Source organism: Natator depressus, chromosome 2 (assembly GCF_965152275.1).
Source record: "Natator depressus isolate rNatDep1 chromosome 2, rNatDep2.hap1, whole genome shotgun sequence".
NCBI lineage: Eukaryota > Metazoa > Chordata > Testudines > Cheloniidae > Natator > Natator depressus.
The window spans coordinates 197,264,199-197,290,004 of NC_134235.1; the positions used below are offsets into that span (position 1 = coordinate 197,264,199).

A 25,806-nucleotide genomic window follows, 5' to 3' on the forward strand; every position below is an offset into this window, starting at 1 on the left:
TGAGAGAGGAAATTGAGTTTAAAGTGAGTGTGACCATAGCTGCTGCAGTCAGTGACCTCTACTATGTGACCTTCTCTCCAAGGCAGAAAGAAAGAAAACACCAGTCGTTTACTGCATTTTTTTAAGATATGGTGGCAGACAAAAAATTAAAATCTTCGGCAAAAATGGAGCAAATGCCATCATCTGAACTCCTTAATGTAGAAGTTGTTGCACTTGCATTCCCTTATTTTGCTGGAGTCCAATGCACAGTAGTGAAACCATGGCTAATTATACAGAGCTCCTCGACATTGTATTCTACATAATATATACATTTATGCTTATAAAATGAAAGAGGCAAGACTGTCTTGAATCTGTAATTGGACTCAGGTGATGTTGATAGGAACTGCAAAGGCAATGTATCTACGCCGTGAATCAGTGACCAGAGTACAAGATGAACAGAATTTTCCAAATACTGGACAAACTATTGTAGAAATGAAATGTGCCGATTCTGAACAGTGGGCCTACTGCTCTGTTCTCCTTATGCACTATGAAGGGGAACAAAGGAGTGAAGAATTAGGAGCTCGCAGCATAGCTGCCCCACATCTTAAGTCAGTGATAGCTGCTCTGTGTGAACAGTGTATGCTAAAGACTCTGCTACAAATCAAATGTATGGCTGGCTGGAGGGAGGTGGGGGTGAATTAAAGTAGTAGCAAATTTCTACTGATGTTAAGGCTGATCTAAATAGCACTGGCCCATGCTACTATCAGTCTGTTGTGGGATTGCAGTCTCAATCTCTCCCCTTTCCTTCCTCTGCATAAAAACCTCAAAGAATTTTTAAAGTAAGTTACCTTTCCGTGGGCATTGTCAAAGAATGGGATAATCTAGTCCTATAAAATGCTGTAGACATACATTGTTATACATTCTACCAATTACCTTATTCTCTCTCTCTAATCTCTTCTATATGTAGCTCATTTCATACTTGCTTTTGTATTTAACTTCAAATTAACATATTTCAATAGAAAAAAACTACTTAGAAAGAATCATGTTAAAGATCTGACACACTGACAAAAATCAAGCTGTTCAAAATTAAATGCTGACACTTTGTTCTGAATTTGCACCAGCGAGAATAATAATGTGGAATGATGTGAGTTAAACACAGAGTATCGGCGTGAATTTGTGCTCTCTAGTGCATCAAAACCATAACACTAGACTCAGTCCTGAGGTTCTTACTCAAATAAAAATCCCAGTGAAATCAAAATAGTGATTACACATGAAGTCAGTGGGAGTTTCATTGCTGGATTTGATGCACTATTTAAACATAATTTCACAGGATTTTTTTCCTTATTTAAAATAATCAAAGGTTATAAAGGGCGTATAATTATGTAGATTTGCTATGAACATGTATTTATGATCTACACTATTCATCTTAAAATTTCATATAAAAATCTCCATGGAAAGGAGTTGCTGTGCATGCATGGTCACTATTCAAAGTGTTAATATGTAGAGCATTACAAAAATATGGTTTGAAAATACCAAAAGCAATTAAACAATTTTGTGAACAAAAATCACTAGCCAAATTTAACTTTTTTCTAAAGATCAAAGCTATTTTTTGGTGTACAAATACAAACCAATAGATAGACAAACAGTTCAAGATTTAATTATTTGTTCCTTCTTTTCTTGCTGATTAAAATAGCTTAAATTTTTTTTAATTTGTTTAAAAAATATTGCTTTTAATTTACAATTTTACCTGCCAATTTTCAGTTCTCATTGAATTTTGTTGACCAAAAGGTATTAACCCCCTGAAAATAGAAATTCTATTGAAGCACTGGACCAGCTTTAACAATAGAGGTGGTAATACAATACTATAGGACAAAACTAGGGCTTCAAATATCATTAGCATAGCACAGTTCACATGCTAAAATACTAATATCTGACTTGACATGCCAGGTTTATTTTTTTAAATAAAATACGACCTTTTATTTGTATTCCTCCAGCATGGATACATTCATTGCAAACAGCATGCAGATAAAAGGGGATCCAGTTTTAAACTACATAGTCTTAACAATAAATAGTTTGAGCTACTACATGATGATAGTGCATTTCTTGTTAAAACTGCAAGCTTTTACCAAATGAAAAGAAACCCTTATTCTTCTTATAAATATTTTAAATAGTTTTAGGTACAGATTTCATACAAGTATATAAAAATAGTATTTTTTGATAAATAAAGAGGTTTCATTTACATGACAAATAATGTGCGACAACTAACCACTCTCTATCAATTCTATTTGGTTGATTGTCTAGGAGATGACATGCAGCGATAATTGCCCCTTTGCCTTCACGGAACTGACAAATAAACCAGCAGGAGCCATGATCACCTGAAGCAAACAGTGCCACGGATATTGTTTGAGAACATCAATCAGGCACTCAGGAAAAGCCTTTGCTTCAAGCAACAAAAACCTCCTATGACAGTTCTTTTGTCCTAGACTTCCAGCTGCTCTGACCCTCAGGGTCTTTTGGACTATCACAAAAGTCTGCCAAACAGACCATAAGTTATATCTGTGTATACAAAATGCTTTTCGACATGCTTCTAGAATCTAGAAATTGTTTCTTACTGTATGAACTGGTTACATCTTATCATAGCCACTTGCTTTCTAAAAATCCGATTTTTCATGTTAGCAAGTCTCCATGATGACCAGAGGAAAGGCAATACAAAGCACTCATGCAGTACTGGTTAAGTTTTAAACTGGCAGCTGTGGAACATGCTTTGAATACCACTTATTGGTCTATCATTATACATTTATGGCTTGCTTATCTTTAATATCCATTGTGCTTGTCACAACATCTAGTGGGAAATCTTCAGAAGTTTGTGCAGAAACTGCTCCTGTTGTTCCTTCAAGGTTCCAAGATCCTGGCAAGTTCTCAAAGCTTAGTGAACTGACTGCTCCTGGGCTAAAGCTACTTTCCTCGGATCTGCTGGGGAGCACAAGGTGCAATGAAGTCTCTGAGGAGGACGACGCTGAGGAAGAAAGAGTTGCCGAAATAGACTGAAGAGGAGTCAAGGTAGTATCCGAATATGGAGAGGTGCATCTTAAAAACTGCAAATTATCTTTCTGATTTACCTGATAGCAGGAACGTGAATATTCAAGGCCTGAAGTGTAATAAAATTCACTGTCCATAGAATTTTGAACATGGGATTCAGTACTTTGGGGACTGCTCCCTACAGAAGATGGATCCCTGTTCCAAATGTCAGGAGTCGTGTTACCATGGCAAAGTTGTGCTTTGGTGCAAGTAATATTCCCAGCTTGCATATACATACACGGTTGATGTGTAGTCCAAGTCATTCTAGTCTGTAAGCTTTCCAATGTAGGACTCATAGATGTGCCATGCACTGCACAGAACCCTGGAGGCTTCTGTGATGTCAATAAGTTTTCCAGAAGATGCATCACGTTCTTCATGTCCTTTCTTAATTGTGAGACCTCTTGAGTTAAAGTAGTGACCTGCCAAGGCAAGGCAAAAAAGCAACAGTTACATGAAATAAAGTATATAGTATGTAGAGATAAATGGTTTACAAACACATCCGAAATACACTGTAATTTCCTTTTCTCGCTTGATGAAAGGCACCTTTTTTAATAAAGGTATCAGCCTAGTATCATACAGTATCTTTGCTTAGACAGAAATATCATTTAACTAAGCAGAGAAGTGATGTATCAAACAGTCCTTCCATTTACGTTTGTATCTCCTTACATTATACACATACATTTAATCATGTGTGTTGCTTACTTCCTTCACTAATACTGAAACATAAAAAGCAAATGTAACAGATCAGGTGAAAAACAGACCTAGCTTAAAATAGACAAACCCAATAAAAGCAGGTTCTGGAAACCTATCACACTGATAACTCCAATTGCTTTTAAACAAGTTCCACACATAAAAATGGCTGCAGGTTCAAACCCAGAAGGGGGAGGAGGGGATTTCCTATGGCAACAATATTCTTCTAACAACAAAGATTAAAACATTCCTGGTTACATTTAAAAAAAAAAAAAGATAGACGTGAATGATATGGAAATATTAATACTGATGAAGGATGCTGGGATGAATCCTTTTGAAAATGTATACAAAGACCTATGCAAGAAATGGTGTTAATAGTAAAGAAATCCATGTAAATTTTAAGCAGTGACTAATGATTTTAAGTGTCAGTTATTTCATTCCCAATTTCAGATGTCTTAAAGGTTCCTTGAGCTTTAGAAAAGGCTGAGTACCTAGATCTCTGAAAATCAGACCTCTTCTTTAAGGTAGCTCAAATTGGTAACCAAAAAATAGAGGCACTGAAAACCACTAGTTACTTCTAAAAAAAATTAGGCCTGTCTCTAAGAAGTGACTTGCTATATATATCAGGCCTAGGTTTGCTATAGACTGTGCCCAAATTTGAGATAAAGGTTCAGGAAGTTTAACAATTTTTTAAATGAAGTTAAGCCTGAGGTACAAATTGGAATCCAAACTCCAAAAGTGGGTTTAGTGTAGCTGCATGTTTCACTGGAAATGTTTGCACAGCTGTAGTCATAGCTTTTGTTTGGGAAATGTTGATGCAAAGGGGGCCTTTGCCAGAGATGGCAACTGATGAGAGAGATTATTCTAGGGCATCACCAAGTGTTAATCATGTTTTCAATGTAACGTTTCTTTTCCATTCATTAAGAAGTTAACAACAAATTAATATTACTAGATAACCTCTAATAGAAATATAGGCCACATCCCTCCAAAACTGCCATTGTGAGCAGAATCAAGCCTACAGGTTAATAAGCTTCTTTTGGCAAATATGATGTTAGTGCAAGTAATCTGTCAAAAGCAAGACATGACTGCACATTTCTTTTCAGAAGGATACATCCACCTTCAAAAATAGAAAAGGATAACCTAGCAGTACTTGCTTTGCCCCAAACTAAAGAGACCAGGAATAGTTAGGTGACTTATGTAACTTAACTTTTTTATAACCAGAAATACAAGCTTCACTATTGTGAAGACAGTTACAGGAAATCCATTGAAGAGGGCACTGGAGCCTGGGTTTGGCAGTATTAGGATCATACACTGTATTTTTTTCTACAGCTACAAGAGCAGGAGCAGAGGAAATTTGGAAGGAAAGTACATTTAGGTTCATTCCTTCCTCCGCATTTTGTATTTTTTTTTATAGTGATCACATTTCCCTTTTAAAAAGGGAGGCTCTTTGCTTTTATGATTCAGCTTAATAGGAAGTAGGAGGAACTGGTCAGAAGTAGAGGAGAGTCAAGTCTGACAGCTGTCAGATTTGTTAAATGAATGATCTAATTGTGTGTGTGTGTGTGTGTGTGTGTGTATATATATATATATACATATATACACATGTAGTTAAATAAGGTACTAGTAGTTAAAACTCAAGGATATGTAGCCTAATTGAGTTTTGTACAACCAATTAAAAACTTAGCATGCACTGCAAATGGCTTCTCTGTCAGCTTTATATCAGCTTATAACAAGGTTCAACAGACAGTTGATAGGATGCTCAGGTATAAAGCAGATTTGCTTGAATTTCAGAGATAATGTGAGGGATGAAAGCCCACAGGAAATGTGGTTGAACTAAGTTAATGAGTCAAATTCACCTGTGAAAAGCTCACCCATGGAAAGCCCCTTTGTGCTGCAGAACTCCAAAGGGGTGTCTGGATTTTCTGTAGAACTGGAACAAAGCAGCCATTCAGTGGCTCCTGCACTTCTTTTGCAGCCATGAGCTGGTACACAACCTGCTTCCAAATATGTGGGCATGGCAGGGAATACTGGGAAGTGGTGGGTAAGGGGGTCATGGGTCCTCTACTTTAGCTGATGGGTAGTGGTAGCAGCTATTGAGGGGGAGGTAGGGTCAGCACCTACTCTCTTCCCTGTTCAGAGGTGGATTTTGCTCCTTATACCCTGCGGAGTTCCCAGTTCACGGCTAAGGGTAAGATTAATTTTCCCTTATGTGAACATAGGTTGCTTGAACTTCAGAGGCTGTAAGACAACATCTAGAATTATATTTCTTCTTAATCTTGGTTTCAACTTTTCCTCTTCCCCTTCCAACAGCATTTTTTATTTTGTTATTCTCTAGCATGTCCCTCCTTCCAGTTCATTGAAATAAAGGGGAAAAAAAGTCAGTCCTAATATTAATCCTTGTGACAGGTCTGACCTAGCATAACAAGCTGTTCCGGAACACAAGTATCTTTGATATATGAGCCACTTCTTTCTACATTTATTGGTAAGTAGCTTGTTCCCTATACTGCAACATTCATTGATAGATTAGCCTTGTATGTGCTTCTAAATAGGTCTCTGTAGCATAAGTAGTTTCAGAGCTTTTGGGTATTACTTCTGCAACAAATTTCATTAGGCATAATCTCCCTTTGGTAAAATCTGAGCAGACACTCCTTGAGTAAATTAGGAATTTGTAATTTGCTCACTGCTGCCATCAAGTTTACACGGTAGGTCTGTCATTTTTTGGATCTTCCCTGTTGTCATGTAATACTGGGCTGCTAAAATTATTGGATTCCACAAACTACAGAAGGTTGGGCCTGATCCGAGTTTGGATGGGAGACCTTTATAAAAAGAGCATCTACAGCAACAAACCACCTAAATGCTGTAAATCTACTATAAGATGCAGAATTTGGAATAGTTACTGCAGAATTCTGCAATGTTTTCTGATATGGGGAATCACCAAGAGGAACACAAGAGTGCAGCAGAAATGGTGTGAGTGAGTGGCAACTTTCTGTTTGAGACAGTCTGCAGCAATGCTCTTGCATGGCATTAGTATCTGCCAACATAACAGTCTTTCCTATCTTTCAGATGAGATGTAATACACGAGGCTTTGGCCATTTGTGGCTTTTACAGATTCCATGAGTGTTTCTGGTGTCATGGCCAACCTCAAGTTTGGATGGGGCAGAGTGTAATTATCCAAATCGCTCCTGCAACTGCAATTGGCTAGAGAGCTTTTCACTACTGCTAGTACTAACTGTCGATGTGTGTACTGTTCTATGCTGCCACAAAAGGTTTTCCAGCTGTTCTATGTGTTGAAAAGGCTGTTCAGCACTAGGTGCTGTCCAGCATCAGTAGTGCTGATCTGTCACCATTATCTGCAGCAAGGAAAGTGGGGTGCCTTAGGTCTGATTTTAGGGGTAACAATGGCTTAGAATCATAGAATATCAGGGTTGGAAGGGACCCCAGAAGGTCATCTAGTCCAACCCCCTGCTCAAAGCAGGACCAATCCCCAATTAAATCATCCCAGCCAGGGCTTTGTCAAGCCTGACCTTAAAAACTTCTAAGGAAGGAGATTCTACCACCTCCCTAGGTAACGCATTCCAGTGTTTCACCACCCTCCTAGTGAAAAAGTTTTTCCTAAAGTGCTTGTTTGACCCTGCACTTCAACAGCAAGTGAATTCATTTTGTTATGGAAAATTCAAATGCACTTTTGTTGAACAGCTCTATAAATGACAGCTGATTATTACTACCACTTTTAAATGTTAATAGCCAAATTAGCTTTTCTAGCTCACGAGTAATGCCCTTGCTCATTCTCTCTCTCTCTCTCTCACACACACACAGCACGTGAGTGGATTTGATTGGAAAACCAGACAAGACTTAAGGGCAAGACAGGAATGTATCCCAGATCTGTCAAGGAAGTCCTTAGAGAGATGAAGTGAGCTGTAGCTCACGAAAGCTTATGCTCAAATAAATTTGTTAGTCTTTAAGGTGCCACAAGTACTCCTTTTCTTTTTGCGAATACAGACTAATACGGCTGCTACTCTGAAACTTTAGAGAGGAATTTTTAGCAGAGAAATGTAAAGCTTTAAAGTTTTAAATTTCTCTGCTAAAACTCCCTGTCTTTATTAGCACTTCCTTGAGGGGACTGGGGTACATTCCTGTCTGGCCCTTGAGTCTTGTTAGTTTCCAATTTCTTGATCAAATATTCTGGTATAATTCTGATTTTCCCTTCAGTATTTTATCACCCTTGTGAGATGTATATCTCACCCTAGCATCTGTCTCCCATTCCTCCCTTCTGAACACCAAAGAAAATAAAGAAGTTAGCTTAGCGTTTGACAAAGCAGAGAAGTTGGCTGGCACTGTTCCAGAGATGCAGCCCCTGTCGTCTCTGGAAACCAGGCTGGGTTCTGACAGAATATTTTGAAATTTGCCTCATTTCTTGCCCACTCACAAGTCTTGGCTTCTAGGGTCCATGGTCCCAGGGTAGTAAACTAAGTGGACTGGCTCCAAGACTGGGGCCTCCAGGGCAGCTAGCCAGGCAGACTGTCTCTGAGTCAGGGCCCCTGGGGATTTCCCTTTGGAAAATTTTTGAAATATTTGCTTTTTGTTCTGAGTCAGAACAAATCCAAATACCTAAGATAATTCCCTTTCTTGGAAGACTTTCACCATGCAGTTCTATGGAGTAGCCCAACTGAAACTGTCATCTCATTTCAGTTCTTTTCCTCTTATGGTTGATGTGTGTACATCACAAAAAACAAAACCGCACGTAGTGTTAATTGTCTCCCCTTTTGGTAGTTTCAGCTGATAAGGCAATGGTTGAATGAGGTGTAAACAGAACTAGTGGCTACTCCAACTTAGAATAAAACATAGTGGCAGTTCAGTGTGGGAATGCTGTCATTGATCCTGCCTCTGCTATGCCTGTTCAGTGGTTATCTGCCTGTCTGGCCCTTTCATGAGCACCCTGTTTACCAAAACATAATCCTGATGGTTTTTAATTACTTGCAGGTATTTTCCTAGAATGTACCTATAAGATCTCAATCTGTCCCTCCTCAAGATCAGCTGTAATTTCTATCCTAACTTTTACTACCAAATACAGAGTGACCTTTGCATCACTGACATCTCTAGCCAATGTCTGTACATGACCTGTGTGCTCCTCCTCATCTGGCAATTTTGTGCCAGCTCTTAGATGAAATAAGTCATGAAACTTGAAATCTCCATGCAATGGTCTTGTTCCTCTTTGGTTAAGGTTGAGCTAATCTCTTTTGGCTCAGCTTCACCTGCCCCCCAGCCCACTCAAAGCTCTTCAGTTTCTAATAAATTTAACACCCTTTTCCTTGCTCAACCATCTTGTCATCTACAGCTGAGAGCTTGAGCTTCCCTCTAGAGTTGGCTCTGCATATGGAGCCAGATCACATCAGAGGAATCTACTAGAGATGTCCTGGACTTATGCTCCCCTCCCCATTATTCTAAGTTTAGCTTTCAGGACCTCTTTCCTACACTTCCCTATGCTAGCTACCAGCATGTCCTGTGACCATGAACTCCACCCCGACTTACCTAAAGGTTTGGCGAGATGTCTCATGAGATCTACCTCATTCACACTTACCCAGCTATTGACAGTTTTAATGAATGAATCACCTGTCACTATAGCCTGTCTCACCCCTATGTCCTACAACTCATGGATGCATGAGGTACAATCAGCTTCCTCTGACAGGAAGGGGACTCTCATAGTCCCTATGTCCCTCTATTCCACTCTGGTCTCCACCAGTGCTGAGCCAGAGGATTGGGGCAGCCAGTTCAGAGCCATTTCCAACCACACTATCCTTATAGCTGTACTCCCCTCACCATTGAGTGCCCCCACCCCCCCTTCAGTGCCAAACTCACACTTAGCCCAATTGTCTCCCTCAGGCTTCATTCCACTCAGATCTGCATATCACTGCGTTCTCTCTTTCTGAAGCAAATTTGATAGCGGAAATTTGCTGCTGTTCTCCTGTATTTCTACTTTTTCAAAAGAGAGAACTGTGTGCGGAGGGACTGGCCTGCGGATCCAGTTATAGTTAGACTCACTCCTGTGGCTTTACTTCCCTGTGAACACCTGTGGGGACTCTCTGCATGAAGTCCAGGAATCCTCTTCCATGATGCAAAAGAACCCCATTTTCCTGTTGCATCCAGGCCCTCATGTCCAGATTTTGCCACATCTCCCCTGCCTGGCTTCACAAGGAAATCAGCATGGAAAGGGGCTGAGATTTTAGAGTGTTTGCTACTTTTGTTGCATTCTCTAATATCCTGCAAATACTAAGCTACGGTTAAAGAACAAATGTCTTTGTGACAGTACTCTATGCCTATCAAAATGTGAAATGGTAGAAAACCATCTCCAGACCAACAGCAGCAAGGGTAGAAACACTTCATTTTCATAAGTGAGATGTGAACTTCATATATATAAATACTAATATTTATTAAGCACAAGTACCTCTGTTTTTTCCTTTTTTGTTTAAAAACCAAGGAAACTAAAGGCAAAACAAAAATTTAAGTAACCTAGGGTTTTATGATTAAATTCCCCAAAAGTGGTTGCATCACTTAAATGCAGCATTTAAGGTTATAAAAACATTAACTTTGTAGAGAAATGTTTATAAAAGATTATAATTTAGGGAGACTCCTTCACATAAGGGACAGTATAATGTACCTAGGAATTTGGAGATGTGCCCTGGAGGCAGGGGGTTGAGAACACTGCATGGCAGCGTGCAGCAGTTCACCAGACACACTCTCCAGTTTGTTTTATTAAAGTTTTATTCCTGTCTCATTCACAGGTTTGTTGTTTAATGAACCCCACAATTGTTATGAACTTGACTGTCCTTCAGATAAATAGTAGTATTTCTATTGTTGTTATGCTGGTTAAAATATATTTCTGTTGTAAAATGTACACCATAACACAAGGAGAGATTCTGAGACTTCAAATAGATTTATGCCGATGTTACACCCGCTGATAATCTGTCCCATTATGTGCAAAGTTAATGCTCTACAAAATTTAATGTTTTGTATTTCTTGACTTTGTGACTTTAATTATGCAAACTTAGTATTGCATTCATGTAACTTTTTTGCATTGAATAATTCCCATTATTAATTTAAAAAATCCTAATTTGTTTTAGAAAACATTTTAATTCAAGGATAAGGGATGCCAAAACTAAACTATTTGGGTGTCTATCGTGGTGCTAAATAATTTTTCTGTTGTCTGGCTTTTTGAAGAGGTTTTGTTTTAAATCAGATGAGTTTTCAAGCTACAAATTGAACGTTCACAGTACAGTACATACTGCTTGCAGAAGTAATTAGAAACAAAGTATTGGTTTACCATTTTTATCTTCATGGGTTCCAGTCAGAACATTCCAATTTACAAAGATTTAACACCGGGATCGGCAACCTTTGGCATGTGGCCTGTCAGGAAAATCTGGTGGCGGGCCCAGATGGTTTATTTGCCTGCAGCATCTGCAGGTTCAGCCTATTGCAGCTCCCACTGGCCGCGGTTCGCTGTCCCCGGCCAATGGGGGCTGCGGGAAGCGGTGCGGGCCGAGGGATGTGCTGGCTGCTGCTTCCTGCAGCCCCCATTGGCCTGGAATGGCAAACCGGGGCCAGTGGGAGCTGCAATCAGCTGAACCTGCGGATGCTGCAGGTAAACAAACCATCCCAGCCCACCAGCGGATTTCTCTGACCAGCCACATGCCAAAGGTTGCCGATCCCTGATTTAACACACCAAGTATATGCATTTTTTCAGCCTGATATCCATTTGTTTTGTTTTAAAATGTACATTCTCCCCCCCATTATTTATTTATTGATACATGTATAATGTTGCAGCCAGATGTAAACATGTTTGTTTTAAACTCCAAACATGATTCATCTGATGCAATGAACAATCTTAATTCAATGTCCAGAGTAAACAAAGCAGTGACATAGTCCTGTGAATGTATTTTCATGATGTGAACTCAAAATGCATGACTGGCTAGAATATTTTAAACTTGTATAGCAAGAAAACTGAAAATTAAAAGCCGCTAGGAATACTTCTAGTAAGTACTCCTTAAGCAGATAGATAATACTTTTTTGACTGCAACACATCATCCTGGTTATTGTCCTTTAGTTGTCTTTCAGTTCAGTGAGAGAAGTGTGCGCATGGAAGTGATGATATTGGTTAGGTACTTGACATACAGAAGAGGTGATGTATCTATCTCTTGTAAATTGAAGTGGGCATTTGGGGCCTGGTTTTCAGCAGGCCCTGACTCTTTGCACTTGCAGTTACAAATACAAGATTCTTGAGGTCATTTGGCATCTAAATATCTGCACCTGTGAACCATGTACTGAGACATCTAAATGACAAACTTCTGCAAGTATTTTCTTCTACAAATTATGAATATAAAAAGGCCAAGTGTTAATAAAATAAAATAATCAGGCCCTTAAATTTTAAATGGGGCAAGATCATTAAATGTAGATTTTCAGTAGTTTTTGTACTTTAGATTAAAACGGCAGGATCTACATAAATGGCATACAAAAGCAATAATTAACCTCTGTATGGTCCAGTTTTATCCATTCTGCTAAAGCGGGTTTCATTTTGTGGAAATCTAAATTAAAATACTTCCATTCTCTTTCTAACATGTAACCTAGACAAAAATAGAACTCATCTATCACTGTACGACTGCTTTTTTTCTTCACTAACAGCTGGCTGTAGTGAACATTTGCATGAGGGATTTTTTTTCTCTATTCCTCATACAAAAAGTAAGAGTAGTTTAAGATCACTAGTGAACTGTTGTAATGCAATTACCTTCTATAAAAGCAGTTATTTTCTTAGTTGCTGACTTACTTTTGATCTTGATGCAAAAATACATATTTTATGCTGATGGTAAAGGGTCACTGGTAGCCAGCAGCAGTGTGTGTGTGTGTGTGTGTGTATATATATATATATATATATTTATTTTAATTGGGGTGAAGTGTTACGATATGTAGGTGCCTTGCCAAAGGGTCCTCTGTTCTTTGCAAACTACTTTCACCTCAGACCTGACAAACTCACAACACCAGACACATGTCTTACAGGATATTTTAACATGGAAGGTACATAAGAATGGCCCTACTGGGTCAGACCAAAGGTCCATCTAGCCCAGTATCCTGTCTTCCGACAGTGGCCAATGCCAGGTGCCCCAGAGGGATTGAACAGAACAGATAATCATCAAGTGATCCATCCCCTGTTGCCCATTCCCAGCTTCTGGCAAACAGAGGCTAAGGACACCATTCCTGCCCATCCTGGCTAATAGCCATTGATGGACCTATCCCCCATGAATTTATCTAGTTCTTTTTTGAACCCTGTTATGGTTTCAAAAGAAAGCATGTAACTTGTCAGGATTCATAATCACTGAGATATATGTATGTGTAACATTTAAGGAATCATGTATTTATGATGAAAGGATGCTTTATGGACTTGGAGTAAAATTTAGTCATCATGAAATCATACGTCTCAGTGATGGCCCATTCAGCAGAAGGGAGTTGTCACCCTGCCTTAGGCCATGTCTACACTAAAGCTTACAGTGGCACATCTGTACCAATAGAGCTGTGCCACTGTAAGAGCGCTCATGTAGCCGTGTTATGTTGACAGGGGAGAGAGCTCTCCCATTGACATAATAAAACCAGCTCAATGAGCGGTGAGCGTCTCTGCCCCAGTGGTGGCCCTGGGGATGGAGGACCTGTCAGCCTCCCGCCATGGCCCCAGGCTAGAGGAGCTGTCAAGTCCCCCAAACCCTTGTAGTCCTGGGGCCGAAGGAACTCTCAGCCCCCCACCACAGTGCGCAGGGCTAGAGGTGGAATCCAGGGACCACATTTGCTATAGCCCAAGGTTCACTACTGCAAAGGGCGTTATAGCAAGGATCTACTGTTAGTGAATATATACGTCTCAGAACATTACCTGCTTAACTAAATCTAAATTGTGCCACCTTAAAATATTCTCTTATGCAGTATTCAACAAGGTTCTTAAGTATGTGCATAATTTTAAGCATGTGGTCAATCTTGTTGACTTCAGTCTGCCTGCTCACAGGCATAAAAGTTAGGCTTGTTCTTAGGTACTTTGATCAATTTGGGCACAGAACAGTTTTTTCTTAGGTAGCTGCTCAGAAAAAAACACCCCTACTACATACGTATGATGTTGGGAAGCAAAGAATGAAGAATGGTGCTGTAATATTTTCTTGACTGTATTAGGAAACCTTCATCTTCATTGTTAATGTTAATATCTACAGTAGCTGTTGGTTATATACTTACTTTGTTTTTTAATGTCTTTCATTTGGTTCCAAAATTTAACTATGTGCATAAATCTTTGCAACATTGAGTCAATGGGATTACCCATGTGAATAAAATTATGCATGGCTCTGCAAGGTGGGGACCCTAGAGAAGAAACAGATACTAGACTAGGAGTACTTGTGGCACCTTAGAGACTAACAAATTTATCTGAGCATAAGCCTTCATGAGCTACAGCTGTAGCTCACGAAAGCTTATGCTCAAATAAATTTGTTAGTCTCTAAGGTGCCACTAGTACTCCTTTTCTTTTTGTGGATACAGATGAACACGGCCGCTACTCTGAAACCAGATACTAGACTGTCTCTGTGTTCTTAGCATGTCCAGCTAGGGTATAACTGGATTACAGGAGACTTGAGACAATGATCATGTTTTCAAAATACTGAAGTAAAATTATAATATGAATTTTGGCATTTATTTGCAAAATAGATTAAACGATAAACCTGCTCTTTTATTACCACAGATTGCTTTCTATCTCTGTGCCCCTTGCCTGTAGTTATTTTTAATAACTATCAAGTTTCATCTCAAAGTTTTTAGTGCTTTTTCCTTTTTTTTCCTGTCTATTTTTCCAAATTCACAGTTTTTTCTAACCTTGCTACTAGCTCCAGGACATTTTCTATCCATACTAATTTGCCTTTTTTGGCTACTTTGTGTATCTAACTTTTCTCTACTAAAAAGCTTTTCCTCTACCCAGCTTTTAGACCATTCCTCCCACATCACTGTCTCTTCCTCCTGCAGTTTTCTAGGTTTCTCTTAATTCTGCCTTTCTACTGCTGTCTGAGCAGCTCTTCGATAAGTGATGAGAATGACCTTGCATTAACAAATTTATTTTTCTACATGTAAAATGTTTGTATTAAATATATTTTTGTGTGTATAGATATATTAAAAAAATTAAGTTAATGCAAGGTCACACTCAATTTATTGATTTGTGCCTTTCATCCGTAGTAAAATCAAATCGATAGTAGTACATATATTTGTAACAAACAGTTATCATTCAAATTCAGTCATCTCCAATAATAAACAAAGATGTAAGAGCACTGCACAACAGGACAGGAAGTGAAGAAGAATTCCAAATCCAATTAAAATGAACTGGAGAGGCAGAATATAATGAACTAAGCCGGAATTTGGCTACAGTGGTTTTAACATCCCTTCTCTGACAGATCCTATGTCACTTTTTAAAGAAATACGTTCAGATCCTTGGTTTTACATCTCTTCCCAAAGCGGGCACCGGTAGTCATAGATTGTCCCTTGACGACATGATGTCATTAGTTCAGTAGTGACTGAAAGGAAAGAATTCCTCGACTTTCTGAATCACCTGGAACACTGCTGCAACACCTTAAAAGGTCTCTTACTGATGTGCAGAAATGGTGAGTTCTGACAGGATCATGGCACAGGGTATTGCTATGGGCAACAACATCTTTGAAACATAGAACTGGAAGGGACCTCAAGTGGTCATCAAGTCCAGTCACCTGCACTCATGGTAGGACTAAGTATTATCTAGACCATTCTTGACAGGTGTTTGTTTAACCTGCCTTTAAAAATCTGCAATGATGGAGATTCCACAATCTCCCTAGGCAAGTTATTTCAGTGCTTAAACACCCTGACAGTTAGAAAGTTTTTCCTAATGTCCAACCTAAACCTTCCTTGGTGCAATCGCTTCTTGTCCTATCCTCAGAGTTTAAGGAGAACAATTTTTCTCCCTCTTCCTGTAACAACCTTTTACATACTTGAAAACTTATGTTATCTCAGTCTTTTTTCCAGACTAAACAAACCCAAGTTTTTCAATCTTCCCTCATAGGTCATGTTTTCTAGACTTTTAATAATTTTTGTTGCTTGTCTCTGGACTTTCTCCAATTTGTCCATATCTTTCCTAAAATGTGGCATCCAGAACTGGACACAGTACTCCCGTTGAGGCCTAATCAGCGCGGAATAGAGCGGAAGAATTACTTCTCGTGTCTTACTTAAAATACTCCTGCTAATACATCCCAGAATGACATTCGCTTTTTTTGCAACAGTGTTACACTGTTGACTCATATTCAGCTTATGGTCCATTATGACCCCCAGATCCCTTTCCGCAGTACTCCTTCCTAGGCAGTCATTTCCCATTTTTTGTGTGTGCAACTGATTGTCCCTTCCTAAATGAAGTACTTTGCATTTGTCTTTATTGAATTTCATCCTATTTACTTTAGACCATTTGGGAGACTTATTTAATCTGTATTTTAATAATTAATATAGAATTAGAAACTGGATTAGGCGTAAAGGATTCCTTGGTTAGTTACAATTCTCTCCCCACTCTGTAACCCCATTGACTCTAAGGGACTCACTCCCTTTTCACAGCAGTGCGAGAAGAGGATCAGCACCAAAACTGTTGGGGGTTTTTTTTTTTTTTTTTTTTTGCACGGTGCTAACAGGGAAAACTAATTTTGTGTTAGAAAAAATATCTTTTCTACTGTTTAAATGTATCCTAGTGCTAAAAGATTTCTATAACTACACTGGAAAAGCAATAAGCACAAAGCCACTGCAGATAAAATGTTTGTTTATTCCACTAGGTTTCTGCTTGAAAGGTTCTTGACATAGTACTATATTTTCAATTGCTTGTTGATGATAATCATACAATACTTATTTATAGCCTCAGATCTGAAAAATATCTGTGCTCCTCAAGGTTAACGAATGAGTCAATACTACTTTCTTAACTTCTGCTATGGTAAAGTTTCAAACGCATCGCTAATATGCTAGTAAGCGACATTTCTCCTTCGAGTATTGTCAGTATATATGCTCACTCTTGGGATACGTATGAGCTCTCTGCATCAAGCTTTCTAGAAAGCTCTGACCAGTGATGGTCATGCCAGCCTTGTCTCAAGCCATGGGATTCTCCAGTCTGTTTATGGAGGAGGCTCTAAGAACTTGTAAGGCACATTTGGAACTCAACTGCTTCTAGGCCCCTCTTCACAGTCCCAGTTGTGGAATATCTAGTCATTTTCCTGAAGCTGCTTAAATGTAGATCTCCATCATAACTGCATCCAGCCAGTCCCAAAACGGGGCCTAGGGGTGGCAATAAAGGTGTACAAAGCCCCTTTTGTCCCCTTTTGCTGATCCTAAACTGAATTCAGCTGAGCTGGATATGAGGTTTAAGCCTGAAAATTTGAGAAGTGGCCAATCAGTGAGATTGGAGGGGTGGGGTCAGAGAGAGAAATTTACCATGTGTGGTGACAGTGGTTGGTTAGTCAGAGAGAGAGAGAAAAAAGAGATAAAGGCACAGTTTATGGCCAAATTTAAAAAAAGGGCTCATTCTTAAATGTTTCCTTTTACCAAATGTTATAACAACTTTCAGAAAAAAAGATATTACAGAAAATTCAACTGTAAATGGGAAACTAAAAGCAACCATTTCATTGTAAAACAGTCTTGCTTTAAGTGCAAATCTCAGTGCAACTTTAACCGTGGAATTGCTACTGATGCCTCCATCATATGACCTGAAGTACTTTATTTGACTGAAAACATAATGGACATGAATTTTTAAAAACACCACAGTGAAGACACAGTATCATATACCTGCTGGGAATCATTTTTCTAATGCTTTTCATTTTTCCCTATAACCAAGTGATGACATATCAGTATTAGTGGAGCATTCAGAATAGGTGGAAGCCACGCAGATATAAGGAACTACTTTCTTTAAAACGAAGTCATAATCTGAAAAAGCAAAATGTTATATAATTCCTACATTCCACAGTACTAATGGCTTGAGCAGGGATGGGCAAACGCTTCCTGCCTAATTTTGAATCTACTCAGATAATATGGGTTACATTTTTATATGAATTTAAATATTACTAGATTTGCATTTTGCTCAAAGAAGTTGTAAAAAAAAAAAAAGCATAGAGATGCGTGTAATAACAGTATGCATAGTGAAACAGAGACACAAACAAAAGAAGCATGGGAAGGGAGAGCGCTATTATGGAAAAAATCCGTGTGTGTGTGTGTGTGTGTGTGTGTGTTATATATATATATATAACACACACACACACACACACACACACACACCATATAGAGGCTGCTTCCTGGTGATAGAAGCCTAACTCTAATACATAGCACAGACCAGATAAAGTATGTTTGTTTGTTTGAATTACTCTTGAAAGGAATTAAACAATGCATTTAAATTACAGGTAAGATGGTTTGGGAACCTCTTCCTAATTTAGCAAATTCAAAATTTTGTGAAATTCCCAAACATCATGGGTTTTGCCCATCTCTTCTCATGTTATTGTTAATCAAAGTGTTGTTAATCAGAATAAAACAAATCTCCGTACCTCATGGTTAAGCCTGCTGATCTGTTGTTTGGTTTCTTCTGCTTTGATAACTAGCACTGCAGCACCAACTTCAGAGTCTGTAAATAATCCATGCATATATGTAAATTATAGAAATACATTATCAGGTGGTTTAGGGAGTTAGTAAGGTGACTCTTTCACTTGTTCTCTGCTTGAAATCTGACCCCAGGTTTGCTTGGGAGCAAATGAAATTAGCATTTAATAGCTTTCTATGGTCAATGTAAAAATGTATAGTAAGGATGTAAATGAGGTATTGTGGGAAGATTGCACTGCTCTGTCTGCCTACTCTGTGAGAAGACATAGAACTTCTGTCAAGGCTTTATATCTATTAATTCAGCAATTAAAAAAAATCATGTATGTAATTGCCACACCCCTATTATGCAGTTGTTTTTGCCTTCAAAAAGCATTAGTTTCACAGTGGCATTTAGGCAAGAGATACATAATTATGTAGGAACAGTATCCTCATCTAGGAGGGGAAAATGGGAAACCATTTGAGTTCAACTGGTTATGACATTTCAACACTAGCCCATTGCTTTTGCAGTAATGGCTGGGCTCTTATATTTGTGTTCCTGCCTGCTGCTTTATTTCATTAGTCCTTTCAGAAGACTGCCCAGCATTTCATGCTACTCACGGCTTTCACCCTGTTCATTTCTGACACACTCTTAACTCCCTAAAAAGCCAAGGGTTAATAGTAAAATAGCAGCAAAGTTCCAGTATGTTTCTTCTTAAATTATTTTTCCAGGTATGTCCCTGTGGGACCCAATCTTGAAGTGTGTTGTGTTCAGCAGGTTTAACGGAGTTGAGGGCACTCAGCTCCTCATAGAATCAGCCCTTTCTATTAGTAAAAATGTAGTGGGAAATCAAACTCTTGACAAGCCATTTATCTTGACTTGTAATAGGAAGGAGCAGGACAACTGGCCCAGACACACTGATGGTATTCAGTTGTACCTTTCTGTCATGATTTCTGGTCAATGCAAATGACACTAAGTTTAGCATGTTAAACCCATTCATGTAACTCAAAGGTTTATTTTATTAAGAATCATGCAAGTATAGATGCACAAAAGGCAAGTCATCAAAGTGTCTACTACAATGAGTGGCTAGATATAGCACTTACCCACAATTGTAGGAGATACCCGGGATTCCTGCCTGAGTTGATCAGAGCCAAAGTCAAAAGTCTGGCTTCCCTCATTATGGTTTCCATCTTCAATCCCATCGACAATCCTGTTAAAAACATTGTATTTGAATATAGAGTGTATAGACCTCACACTTCATAATGTAATTATCAATATTACTGAAAGGCACCGTCTTAAGCAATGGTGAATTCTGAATAACACTGATCTTAGAGAAATATAAAGGCCATTACACAGGTGTGACCAACTGAGTTGCCACTTGTTTAAACCTTGAGTAAGGAGAGGATAATCAGGCCCTTCGTCTTAACTGATCATTTTGAAACTATCATTACTTTTACAGGTTGTGATAGGGCCTTTAGTCTAGTCTACTTGCATTCCCTATGCCATTTGTAATAATTATAAACTGTTAAGACCATCAGTGAAAAAGACAGTTACCTTTCCCGTAACTGGTATTCTTTGAGATGTGTTGCTCATGTCCATTCCATATTAGGTGTGTGTGCTCGCCACATGCAGTAGTGCTGGAAGTTTTTCCCTCAGCAGTATCCATAGGGGACTGGCTCTGGCACCTCCTGGAGTGGTGCCTGCATGGCGCGGTATAAGGGGCACCGCCGGCTCCCCCCCACCCTAAATTCCTTCTTGCCGGAAACTCCGACAGTGGGGAATAGACATGAGCAACACATCTTGAAGAACACCAGTTATGGAAAAGATAACTGTCTTTTCTTTGAGCGCTTGCTCTTGTCCATTCCATATTAGGTGACTCCAAAGCAGTACCTCTGGAGATGGGTAGGAGTTCACGGCCCTGGTTCCTCAAATAGAGCAGGTAGTCCAGGACAGCCTGTATGGAGGAACACGAGGGAAAGATACCCCGTTCGGACGCCCAGTGGGAAAACCTTGTCCACTTGGCCACATAAGTCAGTCTAGTTGAGGGATTCCTTCTTTCCAGGAGGACCTGTTCGACTCCTCCAAACAGGTCTGCTCCTCCAGGTTCAGCCGCGCAGCATCCATGCCAAGAGATGGAGGGACCTGAGGTTGGGGTGTGAGAGCCAACCGTGGTCTTGCAACAGTAGGTCCGGTCGGTTGGGCACGGGCCAGGGAGGGGCCACTGACAGGCTCATGAGTGTGCCGAACCAATGCTGGCAAGGCCACGCCAGGGCGATCATGATAACTTGTGCCTTGTCTCTCTTGATCTTTGCCAGGGCCCTGCTGATGAGTTGAATCGAAGAGAACAGGTAAATCAGGCTCCCTGACCACAATAGGAGAGAAGGCATTGGAGAGGGAATCCTTGCTCAGACCCTGTCGAGAACAAAACCGGTGGCAGTTCCTGTTCTGTCTGGTAGTGAACAGTCCACTTGGGGAGTTCCCCACCTTTGGAAGTTCATGCAGGCTACCTCTGTATGGAGCAACCACTTGTGGTGAGAGGAGAAGTCCCTGCTGAGCTGGTCTGCCAGCATATTCCTGATGCCGGGAAGGTGAAAAGATTCCAGGTGGATTTTGTGGCTGATGCAGAAATCCCACAGACGGAGTGCCTCCTGACAGAGAGCTGACGAGCACGCTCCCCATTGCTGGTTGATGTAGAACATCGAGGCTCTGTTGCCTGACAGGTGGGGTAAGAAGACTCCACATGGCAGCCGGACTGCTCAGAGCTCTTTGACGTTTATGTGTAACCGCACCTCCTCTGGGGACCACATTCCCTGTGTCTGGAGGTTGCCAAGATGTGCCCCCAGCTGAGGTCAGCATAGGTGGCTTCCTATGGGTTGGACACCTATTTAATAGGTTGCAGGACCGAGGAGAGTTATTTGATTATTATTAATACATATTAACACTATTGCAGTAGTGCCCTTCGGTTCCAGTCTGGGTTGGGGCGCTAATTTTGCTAGGTGCTGTGCAAACACATAAGGAAACACAATTCACAGACTATGGGTAAAACTCTCATGTAGAGTAAATCTACCTAGCTCCATTGAAGTCAATAGAGCTATACCAGTTAACATTAGCCGAGGCTATTGCCCTATGTTCAAAAAATACTGATATTGATTTACAGGGGAAAAATACATAACACTACCTCAATTATCTATACAGTGGAGCCATCTGACACGGAAGTGTTTATTCTCCACAAAATGATATGACTATGGCCCAAAGTCTGAAACATGTGCACTGCCTAACTACTCAGGTGGCGTGCTTGATCATCTGTTTGAGGTAAAGGGGAATTGTACCCCTTTCCTCTAATCTGTAATATGGCCACTACTGTAGTCTCAGGGCTGCAGAGGTCTGCACTGGAGATACAGCTGCAGTCCCCAGCTGGAATTCTGGTTGGTCCAGCAGAATTTCCCTTAGGGATTCCTTGAAAATGCACACTGGAGCCACCCTGGCAGGTTGGGGTCATGGCCCTGCCCTCATTCTGCCTTTCTTCAGGTGGATAATATCAATGCAGAATGCTGGGAGAGAGGACGGCATACATTTCCTCAGCAACACTGTGGCTGCTCCTTCTAGAGGGATCACAAGTTGAGGTGGTTTCTTGCACATCTCCCCCTCATTCTTACACTCCTGCCCAAAAGGAGGCCAACATTTAGCCATTGGTTAGGGTCCTATTTGCATTTTAGTGCTAACTGGAAAAAACACTTGCTCCAGGTTTCTGACTTTCCTTTTTATTTTGTTCAACATGTTCTGATATTGCAAATGTAGTTGGCAAATAACAGAGAAAGGGATTTTGGCTGGCAGGATAAGAAGTCTCAAATCATGTATGTTATGGGCTACATTTCCAGCCTAACTATAAACAGGACTCTAATTTTGCATACGCAAAAGTATGTATGGAAATAATAGTGTGTAACAATGCACCTGCAGTTTGCTCCCACAAAATTGGAGGCCAGTATCTAGCCATGTCTGATTGTAATGGACAATTTTTAATAGGCACCATGAACCAAGGATTTACTGAACTACTACTCATTTTCCACAGGCCATCAAATGGTAATGACTTTCAGTCATAACTTACTTGAACCAAATCAAATGTGTGACCTACCGTAGAGATGAAAGACTTTTTCTAACGCTGAAGCTGACCTATCATATGCTTCCACAGATATACTAACAACACAAGGGGTTGGTTTGCTGCATTTAACTATGTGAATTTTGGCTATACTGAGTTTATTGCATGATTTCCTAAATAAATTTTGATCCAGCTAGACCTATTGTATATTTGTGATGCTGAGTCGGTGGTTTTCATGTTTACTTTACCACTACCATAACCCTGAGAGGAGAAAGAGATTTTTACGTTAGCTTGTCTATCACTAGTGAACAGAGAAAACTTTTGAAAATATACAATACTTCAAAACTGTTGGAGGATGTGAATTAAAACACCCAAACCAAGACATATGAAGGGCCAAATCCTCAACTGGTACAGCTCCCTATGGTGACTTACATGAGCTGAGGATCTGTCCTCAAGGCTATAGTTTTTGCTAATAAAAGCTTATGATTTCTGAATAACCTACATAAGCAGCGTTGCCATTAATGAGGTCATTCCACACTTGTGCTAATCATACTTTTATACAACCACACACCATCATGTATTTTGTTTACGCCACACATTTTTAGAGAAAAGCTGATCTTAAAAACTTCATAGTTACTTCTCATCCAACATGTAAAGCCAGGTTGCCATTATACAATCTGTCACTTTTCAAAAACTGTAAACTATAACCTACTCCAGTCACTTTGTGTATACGCGGCTATGCACTGACAGTGATCACTCTGGATATAGCCTTTCCTCTGAGGGACTCAAAATGGTTTACAAAATTAAGCCTCATAGTGCCCCTGCAAGGTATGTATTTTCATACTTGTTCTACAGAGGGTATATTGATGCATAGAGGGGTTAAGGCCAACATTTAAAATCTGGGTGCCTCAAGTTAGGCACTGAAATCAGTAGCTCCTCATCTAAATATTTCATCTCATTTTCATATATGCTGAGCACATGTAACTTCCACTGTTGTATCATCATCTTTATCTTGTAATACAGCCCTGAAGTCCTAAAATTTCCCCTGCCAGGAGCTTAATAACATTGAGTTCTTGTTAATAAAGGATTCCCCCTGTTCATGCAGGATGGCTGGGATAGGAAGACTCCAGGAAGGTTGGATGCTAACATTAAAGAAAAACAAGAATTTTACAGCATTAAGAAAAAAATTCATGACCTGATACTTAAAAGCAGACTTATGTGATGGGGAATAAATAAAGATAAATGTTTAGAGCTATTACCTTGGGCTGAGGTCAGGGGGACCAATGGTGTTCAGTGTTGAAAGGTGCAGTTTTAGGTTTTTCTCTCTCTTTCTGGAGTAGTAGTGGAGTTCAGTTTCATGTCTGGTTCTTGCAGGGTTTGAACTGCAAACTCGGATAGGGGAGTGAAAGGGCACCGTTCCTGAGGCCAACTGTTTCAAGTTTATCCCTAGATAGCTTTTATTGCTTCCAGCCTTCTTCTCTTGGGATGAGGTTGTGCTCCTAGTGTGGATTGGAGAAAGGACAGAATTCTCCTCTTCTTCTCCTTCATCCTCGTCTTCTTCGTCTTCCACAATTGATGGGAGTCTCTTGTTTATGCTGCCATTTCCCTTGGGCTCTGTCTAAAATAGTGGATAATTCATATTAATATAAACTTCAAAGCCCAGCACTGCAGGGACAAGTGATTTGCTCTGATGTTCTTACTTGAATAAAACCAAATCCTTTAGAGCTTTTATTTTTCATTAGAACAAATGTTATTTTGGGACCCACCTGTTGTTTATCTTGCTCTCTCTCTTTAGACCCTCACGTAAATATAGAAAAGCCCTCTAGGAACATAGCCAGTGAACTCACTGCAAATATATTTTGTTACTGAGAAATGTTGCTTGACTTTAGTTCTTACAAGCCACCCAGAGTACATATACTTTAATAGGTTTCTCTCTGTCTTTTGAGGAGTTAGTTCTTCTGAAGTTAATGCTGTCAGACTGTTGATGCGTTAAGGAATGAGTTTTAAGTAAGTAACGTATATACCCACAGTCCAGTATATGGCCAGTACAGTCAGTTATAAGGAGTGATACAGTTCACTTAGGACCTGAATGCATCCTGGTTCCTCCTCTTAGTCACACTGAGTGGGACCTTACACTCTGATCTTACTACCTTATAGCCAGACCCCTGACCTCCCACAAAGCCCTATTAATGCAAAACAGTGTAACAGGATTACCTTCTGAAGAACTAACTCATCAAAATATAGAAATGAATTTATTAAAGAATACAGATTGTAGGATGGTCTGTAGGTGCTTATTTTAGGAGGCAGAGGGGCCTAATAGACTTCTAAGACCTGCCACTCTACTGCTGGGTGACCTTGGGCAAATCATGTCTCTGTTCCCCAATTGTAAAATAGGAATAATGGTATGCCTTTGTAAATCACTTTAATATCTGCTAATGAAAATGGCTATATAAGAGTTATGCAATATTAATTTATTATTATTATTATTTCTTGGAAACAAAATACCAGTGCAGTGAGTTGCAGAGGTCTGCCCACATGGAGCTTATTTCCGGGTCAGGGCCTTGCTCACAAGTAGTCCCATTTAGTCCCACGCTACAACTTGTGAGGCAAGGTATTATCACTATGAGTAGCAGAATCAGGTCCTAAGTCATTCTTACAAACTCCACACATCTCAAATAAATGGGACAGCCAAATTCAACTGAGCCCAAAAGAAACCTTTTCTGGAGCATTTTCAGCGTGATTGAAAACGTGGGAGTCTGTTCTGAAGAGATTTCCAGTCCAATTGTCCACAATCATATCAGTTTGGATAGTTTGGGTAAAGATACAAATTTTGGGTGAACAATCTTTTGAGATTTGCCCATCACTCCTTGTCCTCATATTTTGAAGCAGGAGTTTAATTTTGCTATTCTACTTGTACTATCAGTTTACTGAGTAAACATTATACAATTATTATTGTTAATGCAGATACACTGAGCCAGATCTTTTCAATCTGATATGTCTAAAAAGTCAAGAATATAAAATGTAATAGCAAAGGCCTGTCTGTCAAGAAGATAATAATGGCCTCCCTGCTATATAGAAGTCTGATGAGCAAACTATACAGAACTCTGATATGAGAAAGAACTTTATGTAAATTGAACTTTCCATGTCTATCATTTGGGTTGAGTAAACATTCCAGGATCAGCTTTAAAATGAATATGCATTAATAGAACATCCAAATCCAGCATCTGGATGCTAAGATGCCTGAGCATTTAGGCATAGAAAATTGTCATTTATAACGTACACCTAACAGCAGTTTTCAGCATTCAAATGCAGGATCCTATTTAAGGGCCTGATTCAAAACCCACCG

At 39.7% G+C, this 25,806-nt stretch overlaps 1 protein-coding gene across 1 annotated transcript in view; it reads right to left on the reverse strand.

The window, feature by feature from the left end:
- Positions 1–2,171: 2,171 nt before the first annotated feature.
- Positions 2,172–25,806, reverse strand: part of KCNH8 (potassium voltage-gated channel subfamily H member 8) — a 382,295-nt gene continuing 358,660 nt past the window's right edge. Inside the window, exons 13-16 of the mRNA XM_074945675.1 lie at positions 23,720–24,078; positions 19,468–19,574; positions 18,336–18,412; positions 2,172–3,476 (exon numbers count right to left, since the gene is read on the reverse strand). Coding sequence (XP_074801776.1) covers positions 2,769–3,476; positions 18,336–18,412; positions 19,468–19,574; positions 23,720–24,078 — 1,251 coding nt within the window. The 3' untranslated portion in view covers positions 2,172–2,768. The remainder of the gene's footprint in view (positions 3,477–18,335; positions 18,413–19,467; positions 19,575–23,719; positions 24,079–25,806) is intronic.